Source organism: Entelurus aequoreus, linkage group LG13, assembly GCF_033978785.1.
Source record: "Entelurus aequoreus isolate RoL-2023_Sb linkage group LG13, RoL_Eaeq_v1.1, whole genome shotgun sequence".
In the NCBI taxonomy this organism is placed as follows: Eukaryota; Metazoa; Chordata; class Actinopteri; order Syngnathiformes; family Syngnathidae; genus Entelurus; species Entelurus aequoreus.
This window is the reverse complement of record NC_084743.1, coordinates 44,719,828-44,733,456: the sequence shown is the minus strand read 5'-3', so window position 1 is coordinate 44,733,456 and position 13,629 is coordinate 44,719,828. Positions and strand designations below refer to the sequence as shown.

The 13,629-nt window shown below is 36.8% G+C and overlaps 1 protein-coding gene across 5 annotated transcripts in view; it reads right to left on the bottom strand.

The window, feature by feature from the left end:
• usp2a (ubiquitin specific peptidase 2a) overlaps positions 1 to 13,629 on the bottom strand; it is a 98,607-nt gene that overhangs the window by 46,113 nt on the left and 38,865 nt on the right. Inside the window, exon 1 of one of the 5 annotated variants that reach the window (XM_062067898.1) lies at positions 2,297 to 2,735. The exons of the other annotated variants lie outside the window; for them this stretch is intronic. Within the exon in view, the coding sequence (XP_061923882.1) occupies positions 2,297 to 2,455 (159 nt within the window). The 5' untranslated portion in view covers positions 2,456 to 2,735. Of the gene's footprint in view, positions 1 to 2,296; positions 2,736 to 13,629 lie in introns of those variants that run through there. 5 annotated transcript variants of the gene reach the window in all.

Genomic DNA, 13,629 nt, shown 5'->3' with positions numbered 1-13,629 from the left:
TGTGTAATCCAAGATACACATAGTAATCTAAAATACGCCGCAAGAAAAATAGTCTTCTAGTTGGTTTGCTGATGTTTTATCCTCACTGAAAGAACAAGTGTGTTGGCAGTCTTATGTCACATTTCATAGCTATGCAGACAATTGCGGATCGTATGCCGCGAGCTTGCTGCACATGGTAGGAGATAAACATACAACACCTTATGTGGGTACATGCACATGTCCCAGACGGACAAGCTCAAATACACACAGTAGAGAAAGGACAGAGCACGTTCCCCTGCCACACTGGTTGCAGACAAGGGGAGGGAGGAGTGGAGACATAGAGGCATATGACAGGACAGGGTTTAGGTAGCAGGTGGACAACAAAACATCAAGCGTGTCAACCAAGCTGAATGCGCTGGCCAGCACCAGAGACCACTCTTAATATGATTTTATGTTATATAACAGAAGCTGATGCATGGCATGCTCCATGTTGTAGCTTGGTAACAAGATTTGTCTTGTTTGATGACAAACACAGCTCAAAAGTAGGCATTCAAACCTTAACCGACATTCATACAAAAACGATAAAGTAGTACTCTTTCTGTTAATTATTGGACTTAACCAAACATTTGTATCTTTTGCTGGGTTAACAAGGAATGTACATATGTTCCCATACTTTAAAAATGTCAAGGTTACGTGGGATGACAAAACTTTTAATAGTAGCCCATGCGTAGGGATTTACGGTCTTAATGATTTAAAAAAAAAACTCCTGAAGGCTATATTAGATTCAATTAAAATTATCATAAAACCGTGATTGATAATCACACTTCCCATTTATTTCTTTATTTTTAAATAGAACTTGGTTAAACATTTGTTATATTTAGAAATGCATTTTGATCACATTCAACAATGCCATGATAATTTGGGTCAAAATAACTGATAGGAAATTTTCAAATCCAGATGTTCCAAATATCGTTACATCCTTACTTATGCGTAATACTTCTACAGTGGAACCAACTTAAACCAGTCTTGCTTATGTCGACAACCTGTCTATGTCAACCACCTCATCAAATTGCAGTCCAACGCATTATTTTAATTTCTAAAAAAACTGTACGCTTGAGTTGACGTCGACATATATGGCTAGTGTGGTCAAAAAAAATTGAGATACAGAGGGGTCATAAAAATTGGTCCGTTTAAGTTGACATGATTTGTAGTATTTATAACTCCATCATCCGTCATTATTGCTATTTAGTAACATAACTACCATCTGGTAACACAGCATTAAAAACATGCCCACAGTGACTTCCTGTTTTTCAGCTTCAAAATAAAAATATGACAGTATTAACCTGGATTATACCACAGCAACTAACAAATTGCACTCATTTCATTTTTGTTTTAGATTGTTTTCACATGTACGAAAGCTTGATTGACATAGCAGTCAAGACATGCATCTTTCTTAGATAACAGTATAAATTATCACATGAAAACACAAGAATCTTAACACAAATATGTATGTAACGATGTAAAAAACAACAACAACTTTATTCTTAAACATTCTCTTATGTGTTTGGCGAAAGTCACAATTATATGTGAAAACAATGGCTTCTTTTTCACGGATATGTGGACGTCAGTCAGCCAGTCTGAGGCGCATTGACATCAACGGGCTCCACTATATTAACTTACAATTCCAGTTGTAACATTTTGAGAGAACTTGATAAACAATAGCTTTGTTTATGCCCCCATCTCCATTCTTTTAACTAGATAGCTCCGCCAGATTGATGTATTCATATTGTTATTTGACATACACAAACCTGTATATTTGTCAACTGAATGTTATGACAGTTGTAAAAACGATACATTTACCAGTAGGCTTTACATTATGTATGTTTTTTGTAGAAGGATCAAATAACAGCATATACTGTATAAGAGCAATATAGTGAGAGCAGTTGCAGTGTTGCAAATGCTGAGGATTAAGCTCGGTTATGTAAGCAGTGACCTGCTAGTACGGGCCTACTGGCAAAGTGGTGTAGGGTAGCTTAAGAGAGAGGCTTAAAAGACTCACTTTGACATCAACCTCACATCATTTTCGCGCAAATACAAAACATTGCCTGCCATGCAATATAATGCAGTTGCCTCCTCACCTCAGGAATATGCCTTTACTTTTTTTTGGATAGCCCCACAAAACACATACAAACACAATTAATTGGGACTGCATTTTAATATTCGAGTAATGCCGGATTTGTCTGAACAATTTGAACAGTGATAAATGATAAGTGAAGATAAAACTGGAGGTTCGCCACCGTAGCGAGCACCGTCTTACCTTGGCTTGGTTGATGAGGAGCCCCACGAATGTTGACACTAGCACCGAGCCGGACATGCTGCTTTTTCTCCGCATCTCTTGCTTGAGGAAGGGGAACGCGGCTGCCGGTGGCGGCTCCTCGGGAACCGTCACCGTGTATGACTGACGCATGCCCGGCATGTTGAGGGAAGGATGAAGCCGACTCACACGAGCCAGTGTTGCGGGACGAAGACGTGATCCTGGCGGCTACCAAGACGTGTTCTGGTTCGCTATGTCGCCGCACGCTTTTCATTCATTAAAACATAGACCGCCGCTTGTATAGTAGCACTTACAGTGTTATTACGACTAGAAAATAATCCGCTAGGACGCCTACTAAATACAATATCTATGAATGGTCCTCTCATTCAGTTTGCCAGCACGATGGGTCCCACCTCTTCCACATCCACTGGAAGCATTTAATAGGGGGTGGGCGGGTCGATCCAAACATCCATGCGAAGGGTGGTATCAGTATCAGATCGATACTAGCGTAATACGATCGATAATGGTCAGTTCTCATCTGAATACAAGTGTTTGTTGTGTTAATTATTGTTACACTGTTATATTTTTTACATAAAACTCTGGGAATAAGTGTTTGGACACATAAGGTAGGAAGGGCGATATGGCTTAAAATAGTTATCGCGATACATATTGCAGCATCCTACGTTATTGTGTGAATGCTCCAAAGCATTCACACATATGGTTTTCTACACCAAAATTCATATATTTATTATTATTCAACAACTTCTTCTTCTCCAGATTTTGGCACGCTCGACCTTCCACATTTTTGTTACCCAATTCAAATCGTTCCAACTCCAAACTGTTCAGCCTATTCGGGAATTGCAGGCTTTCCCTTGACTAATTCCAAAAATTCCTAGATATCCCAAAATTCCAGGTTTTCCGGGACATGTTTACCATTCAAAATGAATTGGCCATTTTTCAAACTTCCACCATTTCCACAAATTTCAACCAATTCAAACCATTCCTCGTTCAACATATTCCACCATTCTGAAAATTCAAACTACCGGTACCCTTTTTCCAAGTTAAAAAAATTCCAGGATTTTCCAAAATTCCTGGTTTTCTAAAGCCCTATTTCTACCCTTTTTTCTGGCGACTACTCCTTCTACATTTTTCAAAGCTATGACGGTTATCATCACAGTAATGTTAAATGTGCTCAAAAAGTACTACACTGAAATATTTTAACCAAGTTGTATTTAAAAAATAACTAAAACAAATATATACCCAATTTACTTTTTTTTAGCAAAAAAACATTAAAAAAACTGTTCTGACTTTGTAAAAGCAATATGTTTAAGTGTTTGAATATGTTTATCTTCCTCCATTTGAATTTGTAAAGGTTTTACCATTTTTTATTGATAAAGATTGAAAACATTTTATTGACAAAGACAAATTGAGTGTTCACTAGGCTTCATTTCCGGTTTATATGACATCACGTGAGTTCACTTCCAGTTGTTGACACTGCCATCTGTGTCAATAAAGTTGTTATAAAAAACACCTTTGTCTGTGTTGTATGCATTTGAGAAAAGATCGTTCACTCTGTCCAAAGACAGCAGAGCCTGTAAGTTAAGTGTATAAAATTAAATATATTTATTACTCAGACAACAATGTATTTATATAAGTTCATATTGAGGTATGTTGTTTCTTAATGGCAAAATACGTTAATATATGTCAGTCCGTGAGTTTATCAAAGTGCAGTTATCAATCAAGTTTTTTGATAATTTTTATTTAAAATAGTGACAGTCATCTTTGGGAGTTTTATTACGGTTATCAATACAAATTTTTTGTGACATCCCTAGTAGAACAATTTCAAAATGGGTTACTTACAAAGGCTCCTAATTTGGCTGCTAACGTAACATATAACATAACATGCAGTAACACATTGCACATTGCGTCATTTCCGGTTGTTTTATTTTGTTAAAACTTGTATTAATCTACTTGCTAATTAACTGTTCATAGCAAGTTACTTTCTGATGTAACATGGTTCTATCTACACTTCTGTTAACATGTAATAAACACTTATTCTTCTGTTGTTTGGATTAGGGATGTGCCGATCAATCGACCACCAATGGTACTGGCCGATTTTTATGAAAAATTATGTGATCAGCCATTGCCGATTAATGCCTTTTAGTGCTGATCATAGGGCTCGATATATCGCGGGTTTGTCTCTGTACGATATAGAAAATGACTATATCGTGATATTCGAGTATACGTTCTCACGCAGTTGCTTTTAGCTGCGGGCATTACACTACAGGCTCTTCTCACTCTTGCTTGTCTCTCCTTCTCACAGAGACATAAAACAAGCGCACCTTCTTACATACGTCACATACTGTCGCGCGTGCAACGTCATACGCCCTCGCGGAGCAGAAAGGTAGCGGAATGGGTAACATTAGCTGTGATGCTAGCGGACTGGTGCGAGTGGTAATACAAGAGAAAGAAGGTGCGAATCTGGTAACAAATGAAGGAAGAATTAATTCCCAAGAAAAACAGCATGGGGTCCATCTTCTGGTGGTGGTTTGGCTTCAAGCGGAAAGATGTCAAACAAGTATGCGGCAAAAGCGTTGTTACAAAAAGTAGCACCTACTGCTAATTTGTAGCATAATTTGAAAAGTCACCCACTAGAGAATGAAGAGTGGTTGAAATTCCGCATATCACCAGCTCAGTTCGGTGCCACACTCACAAAATGCCGAAGCAACCATTTCCAGATCAACACTATATGAAAAAAATAGTCACCGTCTGCAGGAACCTACCACATATGGAAGGACATACACTATTTGATTTCTTATTATGCAGCTCATTTTTATTTCAGTTATTGAAATATCTTGTGTGACATCATGCACAAAAGTGCACTTTATTTGTTTTAAACTATTGTAGTTGCGTTCGGTACAAAAAGTGCACTTTAATTTAGAGTTGTTTTGATATGTCATCTTAGTGACATCATGCACAAAAGTGCACTTATAGCTTGTTTTAAAATGTATCTGACAATCTTGCACTTTCTGTTTTGAAACTACATGAATGTTTGTGCCACTGCTTAATAACTGTTTAATAAATACAGTTTTGGTAAATTTACTTAGTTGTGGTTTCCCTCTCTGCATGAAAGTTTAAAATTAGCATATATTAATGCAGTATGAACAAGATTGTTTTAATGTAGACACATAGAATCATCATACTGCTGTGATTATATGCATCTAGTGTTCATTCAAGGCTAAGGCAAAATATCGAGATGTATATCGTGTATCGTGACATGGCTTAAAAATATTGAGATATAAATAAAAGGCCATATCGCCGCGGCTTACTGCGCGGTTCGTTCTCCCAGGATGCAAAACGGACAACTCCGGGCGAAAGCGTGAAGGAAGGATTTGATTTATTCTTCATAAATCATCCAATTTACCAAAATACATGCAAAACAACAAAAAGGCAAGCGTGCCTAACCCATGGGAAGCTAAGGCGAGACTCAGTACAGGAATCAAAGCGTAGAGAACAAGGAATACCCAACGTAACTGTTGCATTCGCAAACAATGAAACCAGACCGGGTGTGGCGAGCAACGTGAATAAATAGCTCTCTGATTAGTGCTCAACAGCAGGTGAACATGTCGAACACTAATCAGAGGCAGGTGAAACCAATTAGTACCCATGGTAACCAAAACAAACCCAAAAGTGCACAAAACAGGAACTAAGGGAGTCCAAAACTAACAGAACATAACTAAACAAAACATGATCCGGCGACGGATCATGACAAAACCAATGTTTCTTACCTATTAGTACCTGTTTTTGTGTATTTGGGATCTGTATAACCCCTGAAAAATTGAAATATAACCATGGAGTCATGGCGTAGATATTTATAAAACAATATTGCCTTCCTTCATATTTCCTTCAAACGAGTGGTTTGGAAAAACTAAAAGCGCTAAAAACTACAATATGGCTAACAGGGAGAAGATGCAGCCGAAGTGGAGGCCACCCACAAAACGGTGCATCCTGAAGAGACCGTCAGAAAGCGGTTTTAAGATGGTCTGTAAAACAATCTATGCGACAGTTAGACCAAGAACCACAATTAAATGTTATGTAGACCACAAGGAAGTGTTTTTAAGGTAGAAATAAAATCCTAATCTAACCTTTTTAAGTATCATCACTGGAGGAAGAGATTAAACATGTTAAACACTGAGAGAACGCTAAAAGCAGGCATGCTAATAGTAATAGCTAAGCTAACCTAGCTTTAAACAACACTTAGAAGTGCTTAGTAAACTTTAAGTAGTGTAGATGGAACCACATTACAGAAGTAAGCAGCTATTAACATGAAATTGACAAGATGTGTAATATATAATATATAATATAACAACAACTGTTGGTGTGTCAGCATTGTCACAGTCAATACACGACACGTAAGAGAATCGGATCAATCCATAAATTGGCGGTGTTGATATTAAAGGTAGTATTAGTCTATGGTTACTGGGGTGATCAGATCGATAATTAAATTTTCTCAAAATATTTTTTTGTCGTTTTTGTTTAGTTATTGTGTATGATTCACTTTGTTTTGCTCAAACATTTATATGTAATATAAGAGAACGAGGAACTAGTTTATATATGTTTTGATATTGTTAAACTGCCAAAATCTTTGATTTATGACTTAAAGCCCTCCTGTGTCTAGCGACTTATTTCCTGAGCTTGTTAAACAATATCAAAAACAACAAAAATGATTTTGATAATCAACATATCCATCCAACCACTATACTATCAAGCATACCATGTACTGAACCTATTGTTGGTATTGTTACTGTCGATATTTGTGTCGATCAGCCCTACACTGTTTACATACATACATACATACATACATACATACAAGAGCTCTCTTAGCAGTTGGCAGTTACAGTAGCATATGTTCCTACAATTTGTAGTGTATGTAGCATGTTTACCTATTCCTCTTCCTCCATTGATGATACATGTAAGAAACAGTTTATTTACCATCATGGAAGTAAAGAATGCTGGCTCAGAAGTGGCTTTGCACTGCGGAGAGGCGTTAGCTGCTAGCGAGAATGCTACAATTTGTTTAGGACATGCGTTTGTTTGCTTGTTGCTGTCAAATTTGCGGGACACAACTGGAGTTTGTCATCAACATGTATTATTACAATGTAACGATTTAGTAATAAAAGCTCTATCATCGTCCAAATGTATATAATTTATATAGTATATCCTCGCATACCGAGCAACCCTAACATGAGGACTTTGGAAGCAAGAATCAATTCGAATTCAAATGAGAGCCAATAGTAGGTTTTCTTTTTGATTATTACTGCACTGTTAACCTTTTTTTGCTCAGACAATTTATTAAAAGGGAATAATTATCTTATTTTGTTGATATTGTTACATTGTCTTAATTTGTTGTATTAGGGACAAGCGGTATAAAATAGATGGATGGATAGTTTACAACTCAACTCAACTCACGGAATAGGTCTTTGGACACAAGAGTTGCTTTCGGGGGGAAAAGGCCAAAACAAAAAGTACCTGTATTTATTTAAAATCTAAATTTGCAGTATGGCCCAAATCTAGTTCTGATACTACAGTACACCAGAATCAGAATCAGAATGTTTTTTGGACAAATATGTCTAACACAATGAATTTGACTTGGTAGACTGTGCTCTCTTTCTTCAATGCAAGTATTAAATGCAAACCTAAATCATATTTGTCAACTGCATGTTACGTTGATATTGATTGCTAGCGGTAGAAGCATTTAACCTAGAAATATACTAGTAAATATCAAATCACAAAATCATTCAATGATCTTGAAAAATGTCAAATAAAAAAGTATCGGTATTAGTATTCACAATACTGACCCGGTATTTTACTTGGTGTTGGATCGATACCAACATTTGCAGTATCACCCACCCCAGTAAGCCAGGCCTGCCTATGACAGACGTCAGAGCCCGCCTACACCAAGCTGTCTGCATCAGAGATCTTGCAGCCTCCCCTCCCCAGATGCAAGTGCCATAGGGGTGCTTCAGGCTGCAAAGGGAACTCACATTTGTGTAGTGATAGTGGCCAAATTGCAAAAAAATGACCTGAATCCTGTAATTTTGTTGTAACTTCAGTCAGCTGTTTTCTAAAAGAGTAAATATTTCATAAGGGTGCAAATATTAGGCCAATGCTGAGTACAGACCTTGAATGTAGTGGCTATTTCTAATATTGTAGGGAAGCATATTTGCGGTTCGCAAAACTTCACAAGTGCAGACTTTAAACTGCCTACCAGTCTTTAAATGGTGAACATTGGTCAAGTAAAACCAGATTTATGATCAATATTGTTCACCATCATTTTGTCATTGTCTCAATTTGTCATGTTATTTATCATTCATAAGCGTTGCCGCTGTCAAAGCGAACATAAACAGTCAATGAAACTTGAAACCACCTTCCTTTTCGTTGAAAAAAAGATTGTTAAACAAAGCATGGGCAGCCGTTTGGTTGCAAAGGGCGAGGAGCAAATGTGAGCCAACAGTGCCTTCAGGTGGCCAACAGGGCCAAAGACGCACGGCACTTTTTTTCTCTGGATGATCAAGGATGTTAAATTTCGTTTTTGTGAAGTGAGGAGGGAGTTTAATTTGTTACATCACAGAGCTTAAAACTCACAATACTTAAATCTGGTGGTGTTTTTTTAGCACTGTTAGCTAAGTTGGATAACATGTGCACCGATTTTTTTTTCCGAAGCAAAGGCAAGTTGCAGCCCTATGTTTTTCTGCTCGGTGCTGCTGAATTGTCATGCACAAATTATTACTCAGATTTGCCTTGGCGCTGCCGTTTCCTGATAACATCTGATTGGCCATCCCCGCTGTCACTCCAAAATAGCACATGGGCAGTGTTTTGCTAGTTGGCATTAAATTAAGTTAAAGTTAAAGTACCAATGATAGTCACACACACACGTGAAATTTGTCCTCTGCATTTGACCCATCCCCTTGTTCACCCCCTGGGAGGTGAGGGGAGCAGTGGGCAGCAGCGGTGGCCGCGCCCGGGAATCATTTTGGTGATTTAACCCCCAATTCCAACCTTTGATGCTGAGTGCCAAGCAGGGAGGTAACGGGTCCCATTTTTATAGTCTTTGGTATGACTCGGCCGGGGTTTGAACTCACAACCTACCGATCTCAGGTCGGACACTCTACCACTAGGCCATTGAGTTCATTTTCACAACAGTTTACAAGTGAAACTAAAAAAAAAAAATATTGGGCAAAAGTTTGTTTATTCCGCAATTATATTTACAAGTTTAAACTAATATATGACATAGGCTCATAATATGCAACTCAAGATATTTCAAGACTTATTAAGTTTGATGATCATGGCTTACAGCTTATAAAAACTTGAACTGAAAATGTATATAATTAACAGACTTTTACATTAGATTTAAATTTTTTGAGTTTCACCTGTATTTTAATAAAAATATCCCTCACAAACTTTCCAGAGTAATTATGTAAATAATAAATATTACTTCAAAACTAAATATATGTTTTGCACTGATGTATGTTCTGGGCGGCAGAGGGGGTAAGACCGCCCCTCCTCGTATCTTTCTAAGCAATCTTCCCCATTGAAATAAATGTTAATACTATTCATTTGTTACATGCTCCCCGAAAAAGCAAGTATTGTAATGCAATAAGAATGTACAGCATTTGCTGATTTTGTCTTTTCCACCTCGCTTTCTTCACTCACATGCTGTTGGCTGGCATTACAGCCTTTCGACTCCTCATGCTTTAATATTGGTGCCGATTGTAGAAGTGCTACGCTCGCACGCTTCGCCAAGTTGGCTACACGCACACATCGGTCAAGTTTTGGATGATTTCTTTCTTTAATTTAATGTCTACAATCTGCTCCTTCTCGGCACTGTCCTTTAGACTCACTCTCTTTGGACCCATGGTTCGAAAAACTAAGTTTTGTCTGTTTAGCGATGTATCTGCTACAAGCTAATGCTAGTCAGTGAGACACAGGATGTTGAGCAGCGAACGAGCGCTGGGGAGGTATCTGAAGCTGGCTTGTAACTATCGTATCTCAAAGAATTTGTAAGGTCGGTGGCACTTGTAATTTGAGGTACCACTACATACAGTATTCCTTTAAATAAACCCAAACCTAATGTCTCAATATAAGCCAGTAAATCACAATAATAAAAAATAATAATGCTACTTTTCAACAGCATTCCTTCGTTGAGTTTTAAGGCTAACATCAACTCATGTGGGAGAGCTCTGGGAAATAAGTGGCAGACTCCCAGGATAAAATAAAGTGTTCCTTGTAGCTGTGCAATAACTGAACTATTCAGAACAAACTGTACAACTTATCAGACGGCTGTTTAACAATAAATTGGTATAATGAAGTAAAACAAATCTAAAACCACTACAAAGCCTAACTGTAAATCCAACTGTTACAAACACTTAACATTTAGTGGAATATCGCAGCAAAACAAGTCTCAACACATCGCAGGACTACACCATAACTTCATTTTAAGAATTAATGTTGTGCCACTTTAGCAACAACCACTTCAGAGTATTGTTCATTTTTTGAAACATCGTTCAATCTGTGTGTAAGATATACTGTATCCATCTATTTTCTACAACTTTTCTGGTCAAGGGCCAGAGCTGACTTCAGGCGAAAGGCAGACCCTGGACTAGAGTAAATCACATAAGAAAAAACTTGCCACCCCCCAATAACTAATATCATGAAACTAAACTAGGACCTGGCACAAAGCTCCAACAGGATCTTGAATGTGGATTTTCAGACAGTTGTAAGCTGTCTGATAAATATTGTTAGTAAGGTAGGACAGTATAAAAAGTATTGTGACACGTTCTAGACATGGGATTTTCAAACTTTTTCAACCGAATACCACATACAGAATAAAATAAAAATGCTGCAGCTACTTAAATATTATTCACTTCTTCTATATTAAAACCAATATTTTTCAAGCCAAAATATTCACAGCCTTCATATCCTTTTTGTTATCTCCGACAAAGCAGATTGTACAGTGGACCAAAGTTGACATTCCTTAAATTGGCTGACTCACATTCACATAAGCGGTTGTCCATATAACCTAATGTGCAAATATTCCTTCATTGATGGTTACTGTGGTCAAATCTAGTTAATACTGCCATGTTTTTTTAAGGCTGAGTTTGCATTGAATAGGAAGTCACTGAGTGTACGTTTTAATGCAGTGTAACTAGACAGTTAACAATACTACAACACATCTCAACTAAACACATTATTCATAGAAATTACCCCTTTGGGTCTCCTTTTTTAATGCAGTTGACCATGAATGTTAAACAGACTTTTAAGTAACTGTTGGGTTGCACTCAGACTTTGGAAGTACTTTGGCTGAAAAAGCATAGTTGTTGCGAGACATCTAGAGAAAGCAGAGCGAACACACACTTTGTTTAAATGTGGAATGCGTTCCAATGGAACACAGAGAAAAGGTTGCTAATGTCCTACACTCTCGTCAAGTGGAGCCAAGTCTGCTAGGCCACTTTGTCAAAGGTAGTAAGTTGAAAAATTAACTGTAAAAGCCAGTTCATTGATAGATTTTTCTTACTCTTCATCTGTTTGCATACAGCAAAAGCAGTTTCCCTTAGGAAACGTACACGTGGAATCGATGTGTGTGGTTTTGTTGCGTATTAATGTAAGGCTGGGCAATATGGCTGAAAACTGTATCACAATATATATAATTTTTTTATATTGGTTAATATCGATAATTATTGATTTTTTATGACCTATGGAAAATATGGACGAGGAAAAAAACATTTTAATTGTTAACATTTTAATTTCAAATATAACCTTCCTGATTATATTTCTGTCAGCTATCAAGGCAGAAAGGAAAGGAAACACAACCATGGAAAACACTCAATCAATGTAAACACAATTCTAAAATCACAACAAACACTTAACAATAACCTCTTTAAATTTAGGTTTAAGAATAAGGAATATTTAAGAAATGGTTAATAAAGTGTAACAAACAAACATTTTATAAAATGTGAAAATGTAAACATAGAGAAACCTAAAAATAACTATTTTCGGCAGGTTTAGTGTCAGGAAGTTATGTGGTCTTTGTAACATTTTATTTGTTCTGTTATTCTTAATTAAGAGTGGGAATTAATTTATATTATGCAGTAATTATTATTTAAATAATATTGGGCCAAATTATTATTTTAAAGTAGAACATTTGTTATATATATTATTAGGGGTGTGGGAAAAAATCGATTCGAATTCAAATCGCGATTCTCACGTTGTACGATTCAGTATCGATTCTCATTCTTCAAAAATCGATTTTTATTTTTATTTTAAATTTTTTTTTTATTTTTTATTAATCAATCAAACAAAATAATACAAAGCAATACCATAACAATGCAATCCAATTCCAAAACCAAACCGATCCAGCAACACTCAGAACTGCAATAAACAGAGCAATTGAGAGGAGACACAAACACGACACAGAACAATCCAAAAGTAGTGAAACAAAAATGAATATTATCAACAACAGTATCAATATTAGTAACAATTTCAACATATCAGTGATTAAAAATCCAGGATTAAAAATCCCTCATTGACATTATCATTAGACATTTATAAAAAAAAAAATAAATAAAAAAACAATAGTGTCACAGTGCACTTGCATTCCATCTCATAAGCTTGAAAACACACTGTGTCCAATATTTTCACAAAGATAAAATAAGACATATTTTTGTTTCATTTAATAGTTAAAACACATTTACATTATTGCAATCAGTTGATAAAACATTGTCCTTTACAATTATAAAAGCTTTTTACAAAAATCTACTACTCTGCTTGCATGTCAGCAGACTGGGGTAGATCCTGCTGAAATCATATGTATTGAATGAATAGAGAATTGTTTTGAATCGGAAAAATATCGTTTTTGAATCGAGAATCGCGTTGAATCGAAAAAAATCGATTTATAATTGAATCGTGACCCCAAGAATCGATATTGAATCGAATCGTGGGACACCCAAAAATTCGCAGCCCTAATTATTATTATTATTATTATTTTTTTTTTTAAATTTTAGTTTATGTTTATTTTTATACTGTCCTGCACTTTTGTTCCTACCTGCTGTTTCCGTACTTCCGAGTAGGGGACGGACGAGGGTTGAAAAGATGAGCGCGGTGAAGGACTACAGTTAATATGAAAAAAATCCCCCAAATTGCCATAATGTCAAGGCGACTTTTCCTGTTTTAATTGCTTTGCTCTCTGCAGCACTCATCATACTTGCCAACCTTGAGACCTCCGATACCGGGAGGTGGGGGGTGGGGGGGGGCGTGGTCGTGGTGGGGCGGGGCGGGGG